The sequence below is a fragment of the Lepisosteus platostomus genome, chromosome 7 (assembly GCF_059453375.1).
Source record: "Lepisosteus platostomus isolate fLepPlt1 chromosome 7, fLepPlt1.hap1, whole genome shotgun sequence".
Taxonomy (NCBI): Eukaryota; Metazoa; Chordata; class Actinopteri; order Semionotiformes; family Lepisosteidae; genus Lepisosteus; species Lepisosteus platostomus.
Genome location: NC_142617.1, coordinates 18,841,523 through 18,865,543, shown reverse-complemented (window position 1 = coordinate 18,865,543; position 24,021 = coordinate 18,841,523). Strand labels below are relative to the sequence as shown.

Genomic DNA, 24,021 nt, shown 5'->3' with positions numbered 1-24,021 from the left:
AGAACTAGCTCTTCATCAGGAACGAACCGGTCCTCTTCCTGACTTGCTGGGACCCACAGTCATCTTTTCTCCTGTGCACAAACTTTGCTAGTTAAAGCCAACAGTGAGCATCAGCAGCGCACCATCGCAAGCCGCACAGCACAGCCTGGCACCGAGCCAGAGAGCGCGGATTGGACAGCAACAGCCTGCAACTGTTTCTTTGTGCCCGCAGGAGATCTGAATCCCCAGAGATTGGATGAGTATTCAACTTCAATGCATTACAGCTCGAGAATTCAATTGTTATCCCAACCAGTTGATATCAATTTAATTCCTAAGAGTTATGTACTTGTTTGAGTATCTAATGTAGAAGTTGTAACCAAGTTCACTTTACGAAACGGTCTTAATGAATGATATACTGAACGTATGTCCTCTTGATATGTGTAACACTTTGTAACTGACTGAATATATACCTTTTGTATTCTGATAACCCTCTCGATAAGATCTGTTAGGTTTATATGCATATTCTATGTATTAATAAATGTATCCTCGTGTATTAGTACCTGTGTGTCTAAAGCCATCAAAAGAATCAACTTTGTGATTTACTGCTACAATTAATAATTGTCTCAGTAAATGCCCAAACCCTACAGAACTGGTGCCTTCAGAGAGCCACTATGATTACATATTTGGCGTCCCTGAACCGGTTTTCCCTACACAGGTAACACCCCTACTCTTTTCAAAGAGATTTTTAATGACCAAAGAGAGTCAGGACCTCAGCTTTACATCCCATTCAAAGGACAGCACTATACTATACTGGGGCATTAGGACCCACACGGATTGCAGGGTGAGCACCCCCTGCTGGCTCCACTAACACCTGTTCCAGCAGCAACCTTAGTTTTTCCTAGGAGGTCTCCCATCCAGGTACTGACCAGGCTCACACCTGCTTAGCTTCAGTGGGTTGACAGTTATGAGTTGCAGAGTGATATGGCTGTTGGCTGCAAACACCATAATCAAAATTAATTTACCAGGTACACTTTTATGTAGATAGCCTTGCAAAGAAATAGCCGGGTTCTGGTGCAGTTCTACAGAGAGAGACATTGTTCTAGGTGCTGTGATATTTTGTTAAAAACACTTGCATAGATAACGTCATTATTTATAATTTATTATTATTCAAATGTATTATTAATAGTCTACAGTAAATATCAGAAGCTAGCAGCATACTGTACATGGCCACCACTGGAAGTAATGCATGTTGTACGTTTTATATATAGCAGCCATAAAGAAAGACAAGCAATCAATTACAGTTGACCACATTTGTTGAGGGAGATCAGTATTTTCTCATATGTACATTGATCAAATGATAACTGGGCTCTAGGGCACTGCTGTAGACGGCAGTTTGAATCTTTATTTAAAGTTACAGCTTTCATTGTCTGGTGATGTCTTTTCAGAAGCTAATGTGCAGCCCCTTCCTTGTGAAATGCTACTGTTAGTTGAAAACACTGGTTTCTCTCTCTGTACAGTATCTGCCTTTTCTTGCATTTTCTTGTCTCTTTCAGTACTGCTCCAACACCACCTCCTGAGCAGCATCTGTGGTTGTTTGGCTTAGATGCTGCTAGGGGTATCTTAATTGTTTTGACATGAGTATTTGCTCATTAGATTTGAAGTCTGAGGGAATATCTAAATAAATTAGGGAAATAAAGAGGAATGTAGCCTCAAATTGGCATGTCTTTACATACAATGCATTTGTGTAAGAGCATACATTCACAAAATAGCACAGGTGAGCAAATTTAATGAATTTGATGCTTTTAATTAAAATTAACAATACTTTTTCCTGTCTGTTACGCGGTGCATAAAAATTGAGAACAATATTTGGTGGTTATACTGGCAAATCATTCTGGTTTTAATTATTTTTCTATAAAAAAGATTAAAGAATTTGTATAAGTAAACTGAAATAAATGGAATGCATTTCCAAAATATTTTTTTACAAAAATACTACTTTCTGCTTATTAGTATATTTTATCCAATGTAAATCCCAATCATATTGTCCATTCAGAAATTATTAGTAGTATTTCCAGTGTTAAAAAAATGCTAAAAAAGGAATTAACATAACCCCTGTCCCCACAATGCACTTAAAGAATATTCAATGGCATGAAATCAAACCAAAAATACTACTATGCATCCAAAGAGAACAAAGTAGCGAATGGCTATAAGCTGTGTCTTACGATTTGTAATTTTAAGGTTACAGAAAAACTGAATCAGGGAAGACACTGGTCAGATACTTATTAATATCTTAATCATTAATCATGTAATCTGTAATCATTGAATCAATAAAAGCATGTTGGTATGTACTGTAATTTATTAATCTCAGTGTCTAAGTTGCCAATAGAAACTATAACAGAATTAATTAGAGGCAGTTGAATGAATTAAACCTGGTTACATACAGTATCACTTCCATGTAGTAGAAGTATATCATTTTGAACTGTCAAAATTGGTCATGCAGTGCAGACAAGGTCTGTTACTCCTACATCTTAAATTGACAAAATTGTTGGATTATCCAAAAAGAACATTTAAATTGTGTTCTGTTTTACAACTAATATGCTAAGCCACGTTTCAATAAGTACTGATCAAATGCAACATAACAGATTTTAGGTACATGGTTATAAAAACACTCCATAAATGATGACACCTCTTGAAAAATACCAGAAAGTGTTCTTTAGTAAACCTTTTTTTTTTGCTGTCAGCTTGAAGCAATCAGCTGTAATGGACATGACAATACAATACTAGTAAAACTAACAGCAGATCTGTGCCTAAACTATAGTGAGATCTTAATACATGATAAACCAAAGATGAATAGCAAATGATTTTCTAATGTCTCATCACTTCAAGAAAACAGATCTAAAATACAAGGCAATAATTTCTAAATTCTTTATGAATAACAGTGTTACAATTAAAAGTTCCTAAAAACAACTGGAGAGGCTAAAAGAAGCACACACAGAAATATAGATGAGCTCTTATGCTGCCTAACAAAGAATTCAAATGCAAGATCAAAATGGTAAGAGGCCACATTTATATGATTACCACAGACTCCCGACAGGGTAGTGCCACAAGTTCCTTCAGTGCTTGAGGATTCTCCACACTCTATCGTACCAGACTTTAACTTGATAAAATATTCTAGAGAACCTCTTCCAGTAAATTTAAATGGACTCTAGGACTGTCTCCCAGAGAATGAGAATTATGCATCAATGTCTCTCAGCTTGGCAGCTAGACAGCTGTTGTAGTTACAGTACACTCACAAAAGCAGCAACTAAGAAATCAAGAAACTTTAAAGAAACATAAAATTAAAAAAAAGGAACAGGCGTCCAGAGTACAAGACAACATGGGAAAAAAACTATAGAACTTCTTTTAAGTGATACATCCCTTATAAACAGCGTGGTTATCTCCTAAACCAAGGAAAAAAACAACACTTCAGCACATAATGGATATGCAAAAGGTCAATTTATCAGCTCTCTAACTCTTGGGTCCACATTACTGACTATATGTTAATGCTTGCCTCTTGAATATGAGATAAAGGGCTATCTGCACACTGTTTATTGGGAATTGTGTTCACCATAAATCATGCACTGGAGAGACAGGAGAGATAACTCACCTTTCACTTTGTTTTTCGTTGCAGTTGCTGGGATCGCAGGGGGAAGGGAGAAAGGAAGGGGAAGAACAGACAACGATAGATTAGGGCTTTCATTAGGCAAGAATGGAGAGAAACAATATTCAGTGCAGATTTCAATCTCATACAAAAGCAACATTCTGATCGAATTTGTTCACTTTATTCAAAGATGTATCTTTTCCCTAAGAGTTGTGTCAGAAGGATTTTGACTAACAATCAGATCCCTGACCTTGCGCTTAATGGTGAAGAAAAGTTAAAGTCTGAACATCATTTTCATCCAGTTTATGTTATACAGTACCTTTTCCTTCTGTATAACCAAAGAAGAAAATCAAGTGACGTTTCTGAATTGAGCAATTGTGTTTTATTGCTACATTTGCTGTAAATATTGGACACATCCACCAAATCTATACAGGGTTCTTTCCATTAAATGTTTTAAACACTTTTTCTAATCCAATGCAATTTAGCCCTAAAATAGACAATGTTCTTCTCTAAAGGAATTTAATATGAATTGGAAACAGATATTTTCAGTGGGAGTAGTTTAATAAAAACAAAGAACACACTGTTTAATGTTTCTTTGGAAGTCTGTTACTGTATGTTCATATGATCTTATGATCTTTTAGGAATTCTTGCTTGAAGAACAAAAGGTGACATTTTTATCAGAAATTGACTTCATATAATAAAAGCTAAAGTTCAGGTTTACAAAGGAAGAATATAACAACAAAAAGTTACTGTTATGATCACTGTCCTGCAGCTTCCCTTGGCCCGCGGTTACCCTGGAAAACAAACATTCTCACAAGGGGTCATGGTTTTCCAGGGCTTGCTGCTCTGACCAGACTTGGTGATCTGTCCCCATGAGCAATTATGATTTTAATTATTAAATTGCTCTGTTTCCCTATTTAATAATGAGGCACCGCTTGCACCCTGTCTGCAGTTCTCTCTCCACTCTCTCCATTATTCTCCAGTTTGGCGGACTGAACCTTCAGTTTCAGTTCCAAGTCTTCACTCCATCCTGCATTGCGGCTCCAGTTCCATGTCTTCACTCTGTTCTGCATTTCAGTCTGCACAGCAGCTCCTGGTCTTTGCCCTGGAACCCTAAGCTCTATTCCACTGGCCTCCACTTCTCCGTCAATTGTCCAACTCACTTTTGGGGGCAGTCTCCGTCATCCAGAATGCCAGGTTCTTTCCATGCAGTCAGGGTAGCATCCCCATTCCTGTCCCACAGAGGGGACTGCCGCCTTTTTTGGCTTCGCTTTAGGACACTCTTGCTCCAGATCTTCAGGACTCTTTCCTATTTCTCACCCTCTTTTCTAGGGCTGTCTGGGTCACATTTTTCTATTCTTTCCTTCTTAGCCATTTTTCAGCTCCCAGCAGAGCCCTTCCCTTCCTTCCTAGGGAGCCAGGCAGTAGAAATCTGCTCTGTGACAGAAAGAGCAGCATCCCGTTAGCCTAGACTCCCTGAGAGCTCCTGAGCTTCCTGGCTCCAGCTGGGAGCTCCGCTCCACAGCTGTGTTGACCCTGGACTCTGGAAGTTGAGAGGGGACTAGAAAAGGAGTCCCTTCATGACACGCTTCCTGTAGACATCACCCAGGTTTGGTCCAAATGCCACCTGCCTGCACCTACTCTTTTTTTTATGACCTAGCTAGGCAATCCTTGCTCTGCTGGCCAGTATTTCTTATTTGTTTCCTTGTAAATTCCATTACAAGGGAGGCAGTCCGTCTGCCTGCACCCTAAGCTAATTAGAGAGGCTGCCCACCAGGGCCGTGTGATCCCCCTTTTCAGTGAGCTTTGTCTTTGCCTTTTCTCTTTCTCTGCCCCGCAGGACAGTGATCTATTATTCTATTATTATTCTAGGAATCTGTTCTGAAGCCGAGAGAACGATACCCCAAGATCCGAGGCTCTCGCATTCCGATTGACGGGCTGAGGTGGGCAGTTTGCCATGCCACCTTTTCTCCTTTTTTGCCTGGGATGCAAATGCTCTCAGACCCATGTCTTTGCCTTTTCTCTTTCTCTGCCCCGCAGGACAGTGATCTATTATTCTATTATTATTCTAATAATCTATTATTCTCCTATTGCATTACTGCTGTCTAATCTGTGAGGACTCTCCACCACTCTCTGGTCCCTGACCAGTCACCACCCCCTCAGCTGTATCCAGCTGCATTGTAACAGTTACTCTCTATAACTTCACTTTGCAAAATGGGACATTTCTTTATTTCCCATTCATAAGTAAATTACTATCTCTTAACAAGTCTGATTCAGGAAAACAATCAGGAGTCTGCATCTAATTTAATTTTAATTTTAATTTAACAAACAGAACAGTAATATTAAATATGTGATATGTTAAGTCATTTTTGTTAATGAAAGATATGTGATTAGACGATGATGTGTTTCATGTGTTTCATATTCTTCAAAAAAGATCTTTCTACTCTACTGGTTTTAGTCACTAGTTTCATGTTTAAAAAACTGCCTATATTTCTTGCCTTTCTCCTTTAAATAGGAATGGTTTAGCATTTTAAAGATTTTACTGTGAGAGCTGTAAATGATGCCAAAGCTAAACTTTAAAAGGATAATGTAATTTTTCATTAATCTAGCACAAAAGCATGTGTTATCTACAGATCAGGGTCCTCAAATGAAGAGTCTGTCAGCCAGCACACATTATATATTACTGAGTGAATAGAATTGCTACCACCAACAGTATAACTGAAAACTCATTATTTTTGACACCAGAGAAACTTTTTTTCCACTTCTTACATGGAAGTTATTAATCTCTGACATCCTCTCTGGTTCCTAAATCTAATAGTGTTGACAAAGTCAGAAATGGGGATAAGATTCTCTTGGCTGTGCTGAGAGGTTTGAAATTACTCTGTAGGCATACCAATATATTTGTCAACTGCTTTAACTACAGTGCGTAAACAATCTCAGGATTCTTCTCTATACTTAAAGTTGTTTTTTATTCAGCATGTTTACTACAACTGTAAAGATCTCCAAAACCTCCAAAAAAGCAATAACACTAAATTAAGTTTGCCAAAACAAATACAAAGTTCTGAAACATCTTCAAGGATGAGCACATTAAGATACTGCGTCTCATGTTCATGGCAAAATACCACAATTTAAACAGAACATCGAGTTTCCTTTTAAGCGAGTGAATTGTTCAGCTTTTTGCCTAAAGCATCAATTGTTGTTTATTGAAAAATAATTTAAAATGTGTTTGATATTGCAGTGCTCATAAATTAAGTAGTGTCTCTTGCTGTGCATATAGCGGAGCAAAATGCTCCAAAATAATTGGCTTTCTTTTATTGTTTTATATAAGTATAATATGAACGCAATTATTAAACACTTTGATGTAAATAACTACTCAATTGTTCTATTTACCTCCATTCAAATGGAGTGAAAGAAGTTAATAAGTTTCATTGCTTAAATGATTTTTGGTTATTGATTTAAGCCAATTGGTTGAGCTGAGTCATAAAGACAAAGCTTACACTATCTGGAATTAACCCAGGATCTGGTGTGAGGTCTATGACAGAGTGGAAGAAGGCATGCAAAGAAAATAACTTTGAGAAGTTGTACTAGAAACAGATACCTGTGCTTAGGTGAGAGGAGGCAGGTGAGGTGAGGTTTAGGACCTTCTAATGAAACTTTGTTTAGGTTTAAGTTCCATTCCGTAAGTGAATAAAGATTCTTTCCTTTAAACTGTTAGGTACTTTTAATTGTATAATTCAATTTTCAAGTCAAATTCCAGAGAGATAATAATTAGCCCTCGCAAAACAGTATGGAATGTATTTTATATCTTTGTGTCAAGAAATTCAAAACGCTAAACTCCAATTTACAAAACGTAACCTCCACTTACAGTCAGATGATAATAAGAATAAAAAATAATTTCTTTTCCAAGACATGCTTAACTGTCTCTCTGATACAGTGCCTTTTTGTAGCACTATGCTTTTAAGTCAAGAAGCCCAAAGCATAACAAATGGGGTGAGAGCTGCTTTAGACCTCGTAGAAGATACTGCCAAATTTCTTTCAGTTAAAATGGACCTCCCAGTCTCTAGGTTTCAGTGTGGCTCTTGACCTTCAAGTAGATGTATTTCCCCATCTAAGGTTTCCAGGGCTACAGTTCTATACTATAAGCCTGAATGCATTTATTTTCTGGCAGACCTTTCCTGCTCTGAAGCTGCAGCCATGAGACTTAACTGCATGTGCTGGTCCCCATGGTGATTTGTTTAACAGACCATCATGTGTCTGCAACATATTGTACTGCAGATAACAATTTTGCCCACCCTACAACTGGATATTTTCCACCTTTTTCAATCATTTTCCTAAAAGACTACCTTTGGTATTCAATGGCTCATATTCCAGCTAGTACTAGCCAAACTAACATTAAACTCAATATACAGTATACAGTATGCTTTTTGTACTGTTATCACACACTTATTTTAGAACACCTTATCTTAGCTCCCCTGTTGTTCTTTATAGGCAAGTATTGTTACCATCAGCAGCACTGTTACCACCTCATAGCCTCAGAAACAAAATCAGGCTGGGTCTGCTCAGTACTACAATTAAACAGCTCAAAGGAAAACTGTGTTTGAGCTGTTAGTGGACCAGTACAGACTGGTCCAGAATTTCTATACCAATATCCTATTATGGTGAACTGGGGACACCGTGCTGTAGGATATGTCCTATCAATGACATCTTAAACTGAGGTCTTGAAAACTAAGGGCCATTAAAATTCACATTGTACTCAAGATTCAAGTACAATCAGAACCGTATTCAAGAACCATAAAACATAGAGGTACTGTGGATGTACTTTGTTTTGTTTTAATGTGTTTTGTTTTCATTTTACATAGATTTGCAAGAGCTTAAACTATTTTTATAAATACCTTTGGCTATTTGCATATGCTTACACGTAAACTACAGTATGTTGCAATATGCATGTAGAAATAAAATTGTTTTATTTTATATGCTTTACAAAAATTAAATTATATTTTTTTAAATATATTTTGTAATTATATACAATGTTCATGATGTATTTGTTCTGTTTATATTGTTTGTATTGATCAAAACACTTTGCTACTTGTATTCTTTTCTGCCTTATACTACATGCAAATACATTTAGTAATTTCAACATATAAACACTAAAGTAGAGATACATGCAAACAAATACAGTGCCTTGTAAATGTATGCAGACCCTTACTATGGTGTCCTAGGTTACGAAATTACAAAATGATGCAAACACTATTATTTAGTAAATTATTCAAAACCTTTAATGTTCAATCTTAATACTTATATGAGTAACTTAAGTTACAGTAAATGTCAGGGAAAATACTAAAGAGAAAAAAAAAACTGAAATTGGTTTATTGTATTAGTATTCAGACCCATTTACTCAATATTTTGTGGAAGCACTATTGGCAGCAATTATGGCTCCAAGTCATTTTGGGTAAGTACCAAATTTGCACACCTGCATGGTGTGTGGAGTTGTTTGTGTGCATAACAAATCTTAATCTCTTCTTCAAAACATAATGACTGCAAGCTCTAAAGCATAAGAATGTGAAATGTGCAATCATTTGTGCATATGTTAGAAATGTTTCATTTACTGAGTACACCTTTTAGAATAAATTAAACACCTAAATGGGTCAAAAAAGGTTCATGAGTTAAACGTGCATAGATTGCTGTTTGTTGATTACTGTCTCCTCCCAATTTAACAGTTATCTTGAAACAGCATATCCTCTAACAGTGCATTAAATGACATGGCAGGCTATATGTTATCCTGAGAACTTAGTAGTGTCCCTTTACCTGTGGATCGTCGTATGAATAATCTAGTACTCTTGCATAATTGATGTCTTTTTTACAGACATGATCTAGACTGCAGCACTTCAACTCCTTGGGGTAAAAAAAAAAGATGTACCAAAGAATTGCACAGTGGTATCATAAGCATTTGTGTTATTTATGTATTTTTTCTCTCTGCTGGCAATGACTTCAGGCCTTTTCCACAGCTCGTTCAAAGACACTATGATAAAAAAGCACTTATGTACATCTTTTAGTAGAACAAAAAAAACAATGAAAGAAAGGCTTTAAAACTCTAGCCTAAGGGCAAAATGAAGTCAACAGTCCTCACTAGTGTGACACTAAAAGCAAGGCACTTAATACATAACACGAAAACATGTGTGCACTTAGAAACAGAAACAACAGAGGTGAGTCATGTTCTTCTCTGCTACTTCCATATTATTATTCTGTATTCTGCCACAACAAACACCCTGATATACCAGAAAACACAGTTATCTGAAGTAAAAAGTAATTCTCAGCTTCATCACTTTTGTAAATACTCATAAACTATTAATGCCTACATGAAGTGTGTCCGAATTGTATCCATGTATTTATTCACAACCATCAGTATACAATATACTGCACAGTAGTAAATTTTTAGAGGTTTTAGTTCTAGATTAAGGAAAGTTCAGTTTAGTTTTTCAAGCTTATTTCATTATCAGCTACTGTAGGTAAAACACAGTAGACATTGTTGAGAAAAAAATGTGACAAGATAAAGATACTGGAATATTTTTCATAGATATTGTATGCACTTTTTTTTCCCCTGTCATTTGAGGATAAAGGTCCCCGGGATGAAGGTAACAAATTAATAGTTTTCTTCTTTTGAAAAATGATGAAGCTGGAACATAAGAACAATTTCACTAGAGCAAGAAACTATCTTGTTTGTTTGGTAGCAAGTAGCTTAATGATCCAAAAATCACATCAATTTCTCAGCATCAGCAAGATGTTTAAACAATTTGTTCCAGACACCTACATACGACAACCAGTGTTTCCTGTTGGTTTGTATCATTTCTTGTGCTTGGAGATGACTTAAGATAAAGTGGCTCCGAGGGTTGGTACCCAATCCTGCTTGTTGGCATTTCAGGCCAGTTTGTTAAGACTCTTCCGGATGCTTCTTATCACCTGGAGTGGTGGCAAATGTATGACCCATTCAACTGAAATGCCCTTAATTAATTTAAAATGTGAGTGAGCACAATATATGCTGTCTAACTCTAAAAGATAAGGTTTGCCACACAGCAAATAAAATGGAAATATTTGCATTTTCTTTCCACACACCTCCGCATGATAGCAGAGTAAATTGTTGCACACAAGCTTTGATATTGGATATTCTAACTTTCATGTCTGACAAAATCCATACAGTAAATATACCCTTTCTTATATCCAACCAAAACCTAACCTTGAAGTATCTTCAGGGCTGAGAAATCAGTGATCAGACTACATGCAGCATGCATTTTCAGAAATATACAGGAGTTTTAAGAATTTGGTGATATACTGTACAGTACACATCACAAAATGCATGCTTGTAAATAGTGTCATTAAAAACCATCCATTAAGGCAAGCGATTTAAATGTGGCTGTTGAATATTAATTCTCCTTTCCTAAGTAAGGATGAAAGTAGTGAAAAGAAAATTGCAAATGGTAATGCATTTCAGTAGATTTCAAATTTCGTGCACAGAATTAATCAAAAAGGAAAGGAAATAAATGCATTACATGTTCATAATGAAGTGACATCAGCACAACTAGCCAATGGCCAAGACAGATATGCTCCCCAGAGAGTAATTTGTCATCTTCACACCACATGCAAATTCTTCAAAAACCCATTTCTGACCCTCAGTTTTATTTAAAAAAAAAAACTAAGAGCATTAAAATGTTGCTGCCCAAAGGAAACATTAGTACAAAGAAACATGATATTGAGTTATGTGGCAGTTTTCCTCAAAGTCCAGAAAACTGCATTCAATTTGACTAAGCTAGCATAATTTTGAGCTCGACAAAGCAACTTAGTGGCTGGCACAGCTGAGACCAGGACTGGGTCTTACAATTTCAAATCCGTCATATTCAGAAATCACTGCAAATACATGTTCAATTAAATTAGGAATAGTGTAGTTCATAAGATTGTCCTGAGACAATTTGCTTCCCATATCAGTTTCAGTTCCTTGCTACATTTTTTATTAACTTATCATATCACATCCTGTTTGTAATGACTTTCATATTTCTGTTGGACTCTGAGCTAAATAACTAAAAATGTAATTAGGAAAGTCAGAAGTTTATTATTTATAATTCACTGCATCTTCCCAAAGGATGCTGTTTCTGTTTACACGTGTGTATTGCCAGGCTGTCTTCCACTAAATGACAGTAATTAATGTTGTGCTTTTCTATTTGCACTGAAATGCACCAAAGACAGACAGGCTCACATGTTTCTGTAAAGGGTTTATTTGGAGGCAATTGCCAGAGGATTAAGATTTTTAATAGGTTTTTACTATGTTTCCTAACCCAACAAAGAAGAACTGTCACAATTATTAAGTGAACACTTTATGACCCTGTTACAACTGTAAAATTATTAAATAGTAATATATACGCAACTGCGAAGGAAAGTCTTCCCATCAATGCAGGCTGAAACTGAACTGGAGTTATGACTACTTCTATCACCAATGTTTCACAATATTAATCTACTGTAAGTAATAATCATCAATTAGGTACAATCATTCATGGCTGCACCCTATAATATCTCCCAAGCCTTTTCACATTCTTACAGGAGCTGGGCCAGTGTGGGATTGTGGAAAACTACTGGTCATGGGAGATTGAAATGGTAAATGGCACTTCTTAGCAAACTATCATTCAGCTCTTTATAAAACAACAGAAAACGTTTTACAGCTGGACATGAATGATGTGCTAGTCTATACATATGTGTACTGTAAATGTCTCGTCATGTGTACAAATAATCTGCTTGTTACAAAGAGCACCTTGTGATAATTACATTCAAAAGGCATGTAATACTCTTTCCAGCTGAGGTAGCATAGATGCAGGGAGTGATGGAGGCCATCATCTCAGCATTAAATTTCTGTTACAATCATTGTACATTGTGTCCAAGGAAAGAGCTCAATTACTTTCAACAGCTAAATAAATTGAAAAATGCTTGGTCCATTGAATTACTTTGATGAGTTGCAATCCAGACAGGAAAAAAAAATATCAGTACAGGACAGATAGAAAAGGTATGCAGAGTTGTGATGTTGGCATTTAACTTCTAGTTAATGGGTTTACATACTGAAAAGCACAATTTACTTCTTTGAAGCTATCAACACATTTATTTAGCCTTTATCAAATATATACAAGCACATATTTTAATATTATACCTTTGAATCCAACAAGTGGTTATCATTATAAATCACATAAAGATGCTGAGAAAAAAATACATTACTCCTGCTTCTATATGCTGTATACTATAAATTTTGTTAAAATTGCAAAGTAAGATATTTTAAATTGCCACTGAATATAGCCCAAAGGGTACATACAGTAAAAAAAAACTCCAACAAGTGGTCAGATCTCAGTGCCATTATAGCAGGGCATTGGACTATATTTGAAATACAAAGATATAGAAAAAGAATCAAGAAACATAAGCCTGGGTTTGCAGTCAGCAGACTGTGTGTGTGTTGCCATCCTTTTTTCTGAATGCCAGGTTGTGACAGTCCATTTGATTCTGTTATTTTCTGGAGCTTGGAGCTGTAGTTTTTCTTCCCAGCATAACGTCTTTGTTCCCACTGAGGGACTGCTCTGTTGTGCCTTTCTATTCCATCTTAATTTCAAGTGCACAGTGTAGAAATCTCATTATGATATTGCTCCCTGGCACTTTCCATTGATTTATTAAAGTTTTATGGTATCTTATAGCTTAATTTATGTTCTTGTTTACTATATCTTTTGCTACTGTTACAGTACGTCTGTCTCTGGCTTTTTCTGAGAAAGGCAGGATGCCCTGGCTCTGAATGCTTCAAGGTTGCTAATCAGCTTTAAACTAAAGCATCTTAGCATCTGTGAATGGCATTTTAAACCCAGTGTGAAGTGACTGGAGAAAAGCCATTATCTGGACTCTCGGTAATCCAGTGGCAGGGTGAGAAAACCAAACTGTAGTTCTCAGCTCATGTTTACATTAAAAAAGAATCTCCATGGTGATAATTTGACAATATGTTTGACAGGGGCCCATTGGCTTGGACTGTAAAATAGAAAAAAAAATGTAATAAAGTCAGCAGGCTGGACAGAGGGCTTTGAAGCCAACTTCCCCGTGACAATACATACTGAAAGGCAGCAGTAAGGGGTTGCAGGGGCTAAGTAAATACACAGCAACAGGACAAGGAATATATTTTCAGAACTTGTGTGGATGCATTTGATTGATAAGCAGAGTGTCCTTTCAGAACCACGTTCTTCTTTTCCAACAGTTTCTGGCTGTAATAAATTATAAACTGTAATAAAGCATTGGCTGTCATGTATCATCCAGGTGGGTGCTGCACTCCATGGGTGGATGAAGTGAGCCCCTCATATATGTAAAGCACTAATGAATCCTTTGGAATGAAAAGCATTATATAAAAGTCTAAGAATTATACAGTAAATGAGATTATATAGTCACCCAAATTCATTAATTGAATTAACACAACCCTGTTAATGTAATGTAACATTGTGCAAATATGTTTTGACACCACCTCTCTCTGTACAATTTCCAAACTTAAAATACTGTATGTTACTAAAAGGGACAACTGTGATGCAACAGTCTGTCATGGAAACAACAATTAAGCATATTGTATTGCCTCATTGAGATAACCCGTAGCATCTTTTCGTCTCTGACACACTCTCTCACAGTGAGTGCCCCTGTGGACGTTCCACAACAGTTACATTGTAAATAAGAACCTAAAAATGAAGTTCTTACAATGTAACTCCTCTCATTTGTAAGAACAAATGAGAGGAGACCATTAAGGCACATCTTAATTGATATAACAATCTCATCCAGGCATTTCTTGAAGGAAGCTGGCAAATCAGCTTTAACAACATGGCTTGATAGCTCGTTAGCTTGTACCCTTACAACTCTTTTTGTATATAAGTGCCTCCTGATTTTGGTTTTAAATGCACTTTGTGGTGATATGCAAGTGTAATTTGGTATGACTTAGCTGATATTTCATGATTAGAATGGGAGTGATGTAAGAATGGAAAACACAAAGTGAGACGTATTTTGTGTTGTCTCTTGGATGTTCTAAATGAAACCTTGTTGATCAACCATTGGCACCCTTCTTCCACATCAAGTCACACTACCACACACAGTAATATCAACGTGTGCCCCTTGGATCATGTTTCACTGCTCATTCTGAAGAAAAAAGCTGGGTTTACTTTGTCAATTGCTTTGAGGATTTTGAATTCTTGTATCAGGTCCCCTCCTAATATTTTCATTCAGCCTCTTAGTACAGACATTCCGTTCTGCCCTAGAATGTATCTGAGTGCTCTACTCTGGACAGCGAATATATTTTGTATATTGCAGTAACCAAAATTGTATACATTATTTTATTTAAAAAAACACCACAGTTTTTTTTTTTTATATGTTGCATCTTCTACATCAGTGTGTCCCATTTTGAAACGTGTTCTACCGGTATCTGTAAAATCACTGTTGTACTTTAGACTCAAGCATTTGTAATTCCTCTACTGCATACTACAATAATTTCCAAACTCAATACAATATACAGTATATACACTATAATTCCCTGAACAAAAACTGATGAATTTCAATATTTAAACTTGTCCACGTGGTAGACTTTAGACTCTGATGTGCCACTATAAGAGTAGAAAATACAAAGCAAGATTTCCCGGTCACTCAGGACAGGAAAAGCATGTTAAGTGAAACTGAAGAAAAGAGAATATACTGTAAGCAGTTCACATGACCCAGGTGACAGCAGCCTACCCATAAAACACTACAATTCAAATTGTAGATTTGAGAAGAGCTTTCCAACTAGGAAAAAACAAGTAATAAAAACAAATCACATGGAAACAATGCCAACCTTTTTCCTTGTGTAACTTACAGTATAGTGAAGAGCCATGGTTCTAAATAATAACCTCAAATTGTTGTGATTATTATTCTGTTGTATCTTTGAGAGGCAGCTGCTGCAGAAAATTAAAAAAAAAACAAGGACAAATTCTGTCAAACAAAAACTTTTAAAAAGTTTAATGGTTTGTCATTTTCTAAAACGTTAGTATACTGTATGTAATGGTCTCTGATCTTGATTTAAGATTTGATCTTGGTACCAAATTCTTTTTTTTGTCTCCCTAATGTAGAATTCATGCAGGCATATCCAGGCCTTGTTAGAATTTGGCATTAAATGTTTAGCTGTTCAGATGACTTCATGATTTTCTCAGACATTTGAACATTAGAATGTTGTTCTGTGACCAGTATGTATTCCTTTAACATTCTGTTTTTTTAATGTTCTTACATTCCGTGTCTTGACATTTATGGTAATACAAGAGATTGGCTGGGCTTGCTCTGAGATTATAAAAATCCCTAGAGAATGACTGTATTTAGAGCATTGCAGGAGAAGATATGTTCCTGATTTGATCTCTGAAAAGGCTTTTTTAGAACAAAAATTAACAAATTTCAAAACTTTACTGAGCTACACTGTGACTTCTTGCATTCCTACACAAAACATTGGCAGCAGTGATCAGATTACTTTAATTTGTAGTGTGTGTTTTATATAATATGGAGATTAGAATTCAACCTTGCCAGCTCCTCCTTCAAAAAGTAAGCAAGACAGTCCTGGGAGAGAAGCACCTGCCAGCCTTCAACGAGACTGACTCTCAGAACACATCTACAAGGCAGCATGTTCTTCCTGCCTGTGGACACAAAAACTCCAGAAGAGTCAAAATGCCATTCTTCTTAAAAGGCGTACATTTTGAAATCTTAAAACAGAGCTGAGATATGGATTTCAACTCCACACACAATACATATGCACCTAAAGAGAATTCTTTATGTCTTGTTTTCATTCTTTATATCTTTCCAGGGTTTATAAAACTGCAGGGAAAATTCTAAGGATGGAGAATGAGGGAAAGATAATGTTTTAGATAATACAATTGATGTAGAAATTTAAAGGTGTAAAACTGCATAATTGCTTCTATTAACCTTGCTCCTAAATATGTACATTTTACCTCCTTCTATAAATGCATTACAAATTTAACATTTGCAGTAAAAAAAAGTAATAGTTTTCTACAGTTTGTATGCAGCAAAAGTAGAATAATGTACTTAATTTGTATTTAATGTTTTTTAAAATTAAACTTCATAGCATGTCCACCAAATGTCATAACAGGAATGCATAGAAGAGCAATACTCTAATAAGCAACAAGGTGCTGTATATATAAGACAGGGAAACTTGATTCATTATTGAATAAAACCTTTTGTAGAATGTTTGCAAAGTTTTTCCCCTTCTCAAGATCCTTTTGTCATTGTAACACTTTAAAGGTAGAATTTACAAAAGGCTGCAACAGGGGTAAATATGTCATGGCTACAAAGGCTAAGCTTCATGAAAGACCATGACAGCTTGACACATATATAAAAGCACTCTCTGGGAAAAAAAGACAGGAGGTATCCTCTGTGATGTGCGCTGGTCTGCTTGACATGTATGCAATGTAAGAAAGGTTGAATTGCAATGTGCATAGAATACAGTTTTAAAAAAATGTGTTATAGTCAGTATAGTGCAATTCTTAATTAAAATCATACTAAAAGCACCAGTTTGTTATTGGATGTAGCTGTTAGGAAAATAATTGTTTAAGCACAAGAAACACCTAAGGAACAAGGGCAGTAGTCACCTCAATACCTCTTTTCTGCTAGTGCACTGCAGTTACAGTTTAAAGTCCCTCTGCATCTTAGTCCTGGACATGCTGGTGGTGGAAAGTTTGAATACAGATGTACTGTACCAAACGCTCTGCAGTAGGTCTAGAAAAAAATAAGCTAAGTGGGCTCCCAAGTGGCTCACTCAGAGTGCAGGTGGTGCCCTAGAGCCCAGATGGTGCCAGTTTGAGCCCGAGCTACAGCAAAGCTGAATATGATGTGATTTCCTGTAGCTGCAGCACATGATCACTGGTGGGGTTGAGTGATCCTGCAAATGTGTTTTTAATTAATTGTCAATTGCAGCTTAGGTAGGTATAAAATAATTATTGACTGTAAATTTTAAAGAAAACAAAGAAAGCCTAAGAAGGTTTGATATTTGAAACTGAACATCTAATGAGTTATAATCTAGATTTGTTTAATGTGCTATAAAGTAAGTGCATTTATTGTATTTGTCTGCGGATTTAGCACGCTCCATTAACTGCATATAGAAATATTTTTTTCAGTCTGGCACACCTGAAAAAAACTACTGTCATCAGTAATTAAAATGCTATATTAATTTAATTTATTGCATCTTCTAATCCATTTTCCAAGGACATCTAAAACAATAATGTACTACACAGAGAGAAAAAGAAAAGTTGATTTTGATGAAGAGTATTCAGAAACCAACAAACAACCAATCCAAAATTGTGGTTTAAACACATAATTAGGGTAAAAAGATAAGAACATAAACAAAGCTTGTCTGTATTTAAGACTGAGGATTGGAAATATTTAGATGCTCATCCTTTTAGCACCAAGAATGTCACAGCTTTTACACAAGAGAGAGCATGGATTTATTCTACAGATGCTTTTTCAACAAGACTCTTGGACTCTGTGACCTTCTGAAATACATCCACTTAATCTCTTTTTAATCCATATAATCTGTAATCTTTATGACCATGAAGACAGTGATGCCCATATCTGGAACTTTCCTCTGATCTATTGTGATAATACCCGTTTAGAAATGGACAAACATAACATTTATTTTGTAGGCAACTACAAACTGTACGCTGATCTAAATGCCATTTGAATTGTTTGTGACAATTATTTAATTCTAGAATAAAATATATTTTGAAAGCATAAACTGTATCTTAATATTAAATAATGTCTATTGTTGGTTACTTTTTGACGTCCCTAAAAAGAAGTCCTGTAAAGAAACTTCACTGAGATTATTGCTGTTTCCATGAAAAAAGTGCATAATGTATATCTTGAAAACTATTATGTCTCTTTAGATAAGTAAACTGTTATTTTCACACAGCCCCCCCAAACATTGACAGAAACTCATTTTGGTTCCATACCTGTTTTTTTTTCCAACTACCTCTAGTTTAAACAGCATGTTTATATACTATTGATATGGCCATTTTTGAGAGCTACGTAACTTTCTCCTCTTGTGAACAAGGTATAATAAGGGTAATGAGCTATGAAAAAACAACTCAATGTACTGCAACTTGCCATATGGAGTGTCCACAGTTATTTTATGACCTGGAAAGTTGTTCCAGACAAACAGATTCTGTAAACAAGAGCCCATTATCTGGGAGACCATGAATCATAACTCCAAGATCATGGAGTGATGGTCTGGACAGATGTGTCTAGTCATTACAGAACATTACTTGGTGGTTGATGGCAACAAGACTTCATGGTGTTGTGTCAATCAAGTCTTGGGACCACACTCACTGTCTTACCTGTGGACTCATGCTAGTGAGTCCAAATGCTTGCCAACAATTGTCACACCCTCCACATCTAGAGGGCGCTCCTGTTCTGTCCTGTTCCTAGTTTCCCTGTGCTTTACTTGTTCTTCCGGTGTGTCTGGTTCTCAGGGGCTTTATATTTCTGGTCTTCCTATCCTCCTCTCTCGGCATTGTAATCGGTTGTCGAGAGGCTCGCCTCACCAGGTCACCCCACATCTGCTACCCGAGGGCTTATGTCTCGTCCCGACACCACCCGATACCTTGAGTCTGGAGTGAACCCTCTCATTTGCTCCGTTCCTACCGTGTTGCACAGGGTCCTCCCGTCTCGCCGGTCTCTCTCCACAGCTAGCCCCCAGTGTCACGATTGTAATCCCTCCTTTTAAGGGCGCTCTGGCTGTTTTTACGTTTTACTTGATCATGTGCACCTGCCTCCTATCCAGCCCCTCCTTAAAAGCCAGATGCTCACTCTGTTCCGCGCTCTGCATTGGAAGACAGACGTCCGGAGGCCTGCCTACCACTAAGTTGCCCTACACCTGCAGCTTGACGGCATAGGCCTTCTATCAGCGTCCTGACCAATCTGAGTCCGGGGCTAAGAGCACCTGGTCCAGTTATACCCATTTTTTATTCCATCTCCCTGCACTGGATACCATTCCGGTTTTTAACTTTGTCTTGTTGTCGTCTCCTCTAGATTTCCCAGTTTTTGGACTATTGGAGTTCGCCCCGATTTTCCCCCCTGGACTCCCTCGGACTTGTTCGCCTGGACCACACCCTGCGAGCACCAGTGCACCATTGTTACAACCCCCTATTCATGATCCTGCCCAGTTCCACGCCGTCTCCTCCCTGTGTTTGTTGCACTCCCTTCCGGATTCTATCATCTGCATAGAGTCCTGAAAAACGCTTTGTAACACTGGGCTGCCGTGACAACAATAAAAGTGGAATACAATCCCACTAAACAGCATCTGCAAAACATGCATCACAGATGTACAGCATGTATTGCTTCCAATGGTGGATACACACTCCTACCCTGTGACTTTTACAGTAGACCCCTGTTCACAGCAAATGTTAATCTACATAATGAAGTTGCCACTGTCATGTGTATTAGATAAACTGTCAGTACACATGCTGCAAAAATGACACTCGTTTCCTGGTTTTATCTTTGAAAATTTGTTGCAGGTACAAATGATGTTTCTTTTGATGCTTGTTGTTATATACAGATGCAGCCATTCAAAATGGGTGAGGTATTTCGCGGCATACCCCGGTGGGTGTGTCTCAGTATCACGCAGTATCACGTGTGTCATGTGTGTCACGTGACTAACTATCCGGCGCCGCCTTGTAAAACCGCCAGGGGGAGCTTAACCTCTCATGTACAGCATTTGAGCCTTTAATTTTGAACTGTGTATTACAGCATGTTAATCATCAGTCATTAAAATGTTGGTATATATTATGAAAGCAAGATTGCTCAGTTGGACAGAAGTGCACAACCTACCTTTATCAGAAATATTTATGCATCAAAGCCTTTACTGAAGATATTACTAATAGTATTGATAATGGATGACTTTGGACAAGCTGTATACTCAAAGTATAATTTCTTTAGCACATTTGTACAAGCACTTGGAATCTGTCCAAGCCATACTTTGTCAGGCATTTTGTTTTACTTCAACGGGGCATAAAAACTTCCTTGCTTTTAACAGGGCGTTTCATAATTTCTAGCTACGAAAATGATTTAAAATGCGACACCTATCATTCAACTAGAGCTTAAAATATCACAAGGAAAAATACACACCGGTATTCCATTTCTCCCTAAACATTCGAAGTCTTTAACTAAAGTGATACCGGAGTCAACAAGCATACTTTTAGAATTTGATTAAAAGGGAATATAATATGGAATCGCGTATCTAAAGAATTTAATAACGGTATGATTATATCCGTGTACTGCGGCAGGACTGTGTAAGGCTGTTTCGCCTACCTGATCATGCAAGCTGTCTTGTAGCCTACTGGTCTAGGTGCGTGACTACCACCTGGCAGGTTGTGTGTTCGAATCCAGCTGGTGCTGGACTTTTATTTTAACAAACATTTCTTCGAAAAAATAGGTAAGCGATATTATGGACAATCAATTGACTTTTATATTTCAAAATATCGCAACATGATCGATATTTGCGATATTTTGAATATATCTTCCCTTCTGACAGCGGTTCCTGCTTCTATTGTGTGTGTGTGTGCAACAGTAAATTTTTATAGAGAAATGGAGGCTGGACAGTATGCGTTACAATATAAACATTTATATTGATTTAAATCGTGTTCTGATTTAAATCGCAAACGCGTGTTTAATTATGTGTTTTTTAATCATGATCAGGCTAATGCATTTCTACATTTTCTGTATGAACCAGCTTAGAAGTTCATACAGAAAGACAGCTTGTGTTTAAATTGAGTTTAAGGTAATTTATGCTTCTAAAGTCATGGTCAGTATTGTTGTACTGTGTCACATTATTTTATAGCGTTTTTATTACGTTATTAAATCCGGTGGCGCTGTGTTAGTTTCCTGACTCACATTATTTAAACTGCGACACTGATCATTCATCTCTAAATAAACTATATTTTATATATTTTCTACATAAACACAGCGTGATTGCTCTCTGAAAATGCTTTTCCTTTATTTTTAAAGTAGGCTCAGATTTCAACTATAGATCGTATTATTATAAACTTTCTTGGAAAAATGTATTTTATGTAAACCATGTTTGCTATTAATTCATTTAGGGCTAAAATACGTTCATTGTCTTCTAATCGAGTCGAGTTGACATTGGAAGCCTGCCACACCGGGACCGTTAAACCAACGCATTAGCACGTCAAAGCCCATTGAGCCAGTATTGGCTTTAGTATCCCCCCCTTCTCCCCTCAATTCAATTCAGTTCAAGGTGTTTTATTTGCATGACAGATGGGTACAAGCAGTGTTGGGTACTGTATGTATATTGTAACGCTTACGGCAGACAGGCACTGTGTAGGAGCCGACGCACCAGAGCAGCGCCTGCAATTTTTATATTTATAACTTAGTTTTTAAATTTAGTCAAGCAATACGAAGCATCTCCTTTTACTTAGTGCCTGAGCATACTGCAACGCGTGTGAAGCCCATAAACGATATTAATTTTGGAACTTAAACATACAGTATATGGCTGGTCTCGGTACTTTAAAGAAAACATACACACCAGTATTCCATTTCTCCCTAAACATTTTAAGCATCGAAGTCTTTAACTAACGTGATACCGGAGTCAACAAGCATACTTTTAGAATTTGATTAAAAGGGAATATAATATGGAATCGCGTATCTCCAGAATTTAAAGACCAGACAATCGCAAACTCGTTTTCAATAAAATTATTTTATTAATTCAGCAGTTTGTGAGAGGGACATCCAGCAGGGAGAGACACACACACCGGTTTTCATTGACAACATTGTTTTTTTTTCAATTCCTCTTGTCTTACAGGAATGTTTTGTTTGTGGACAGACTGTTAGACAAGAGGAAAAGACCGCCTCCTCCTACGAAGCATTTCGTTGATCCGATCACGAATTCTTTTCCAGTCGTACGCAGCAAGGGTTGAGAATCTCCGATTCACCACCGTACTAATGGTTTCCCGGAGATTGGGTTAAAAAAAAAAAACATACTAACAACTGTGCCATCCTACTCCTTAGTTAATACATTTTATTATTCATGAACAGTTAACATTGTTAGCAAAATATTTTGAATTATATTTAACCCTATTTTTTCTTTAGTTTTGTATTTAACTTATTATATGATAGTCAGACTTAATGTATATTTGAACAATGAAAATATATTTTTACAAGATTTTACATTAAGCACTTAAAATTAATATGGTTAATAATAGTAAACTGTAACATGCTGTAACAAGATCGGTTACAAGAAGAAAATGCTTTCAGAGAAAATGTTTCAACCAAACCTGTTCCCACACACCCCGCCCCCACTACCATTAGAACATACACAAACATTTTAGCGTTTCATTCTGAGCAGAAGACCCTCACACCTGAAGAGTGCTGGCTGTGACGAATTAAACCGGTTTTACAGGTTTCAATCACAGACCATGTGACATGGGACTCAGTAAACTACAGTAACACCGTATTTGATAACTCTTTAAAAACGCTATAAAATAATGTGACTTGGCACAGAACAAGTTTACAACACAGTACAAAGATAAATGCTGACCATGACTTTAGAAGCATAAATTGCCTTACACTCAATTTAAACACAAGCTGTCTTTAGCCCTCTAAGCTGGCTAGGCTCAGAACACACAGCTTCATTAGCGAATACATATGCAGGACAACTAGAGAAGACGTTTTACAGAGGATGGATTTTTAGGAACATCCCATCAGACATCCCATCATATTCACAACGTGAAATCTAGAAAATAATATTACGTAACCAAAATCCGCAATATGGAAACAGAACCTGTGTAATTGTTGATAGATGATGTACTCGTAACATTTTTTCAAGACGAATTACAACATTTAAAAAATGACTTGTATGTACTTGATATCTCTAATCAATCCACGGGTCCCAGCACAAAACGAAAGTAAAACGCATACCGTTTCTCGCTTCTTATTGCTCAAAAGTAATTTGACCGTATGAAATGCATAATATAAACCTAGAAACATATACGTGAGCAGTACTTAAGAACTGTAGTATCGGTGTTAAGACATACCTCTCAAATACTGTAAATCAAGTTAAAAATATCTCAAGACCGATTCTGGTCGTAATGAAACCATGCAAGGGAGTCTTTATGTCCGTTGCAGTTCTTTTGCAACATGAATATAATTATATCGTTATTAATTTCTTGAGATACGCGATTCCATATTATATTCCCTTTTAATCAAATTCTAAAAGTATGCTTGTTGACTCCGGTATCACCTTAGTTAAAGACTTCGAAGCTTACAATGTTTAGGGAGAAATGGAATACCGGTGTGTATTTTTTTCTTTAAAGTACCGAGACCAGCCA

General features: G+C 36.8%; 1 protein-coding gene across 6 annotated transcripts in view; it reads right to left on the bottom strand.

Annotated features, from left to right (window-relative positions):
* LOC148658419 (cell adhesion molecule 2-like) overlaps nucleotides 1–24,021 on the bottom strand; it is a 698,357-nt gene that overhangs the window by 206,157 nt on the left and 468,179 nt on the right. For all 6 annotated transcript variants that reach the window (XM_088639574.1, XM_088639573.1, XM_088639577.1 and 3 more), the window contains exon 2: nucleotides 3,623–3,649. In XM_088639574.1, the coding sequence (XP_088495700.1) occupies nucleotides 3,623–3,649 (27 nt within the window). The remainder of the gene's footprint in view (nucleotides 1–3,622; nucleotides 3,650–24,021) is intronic.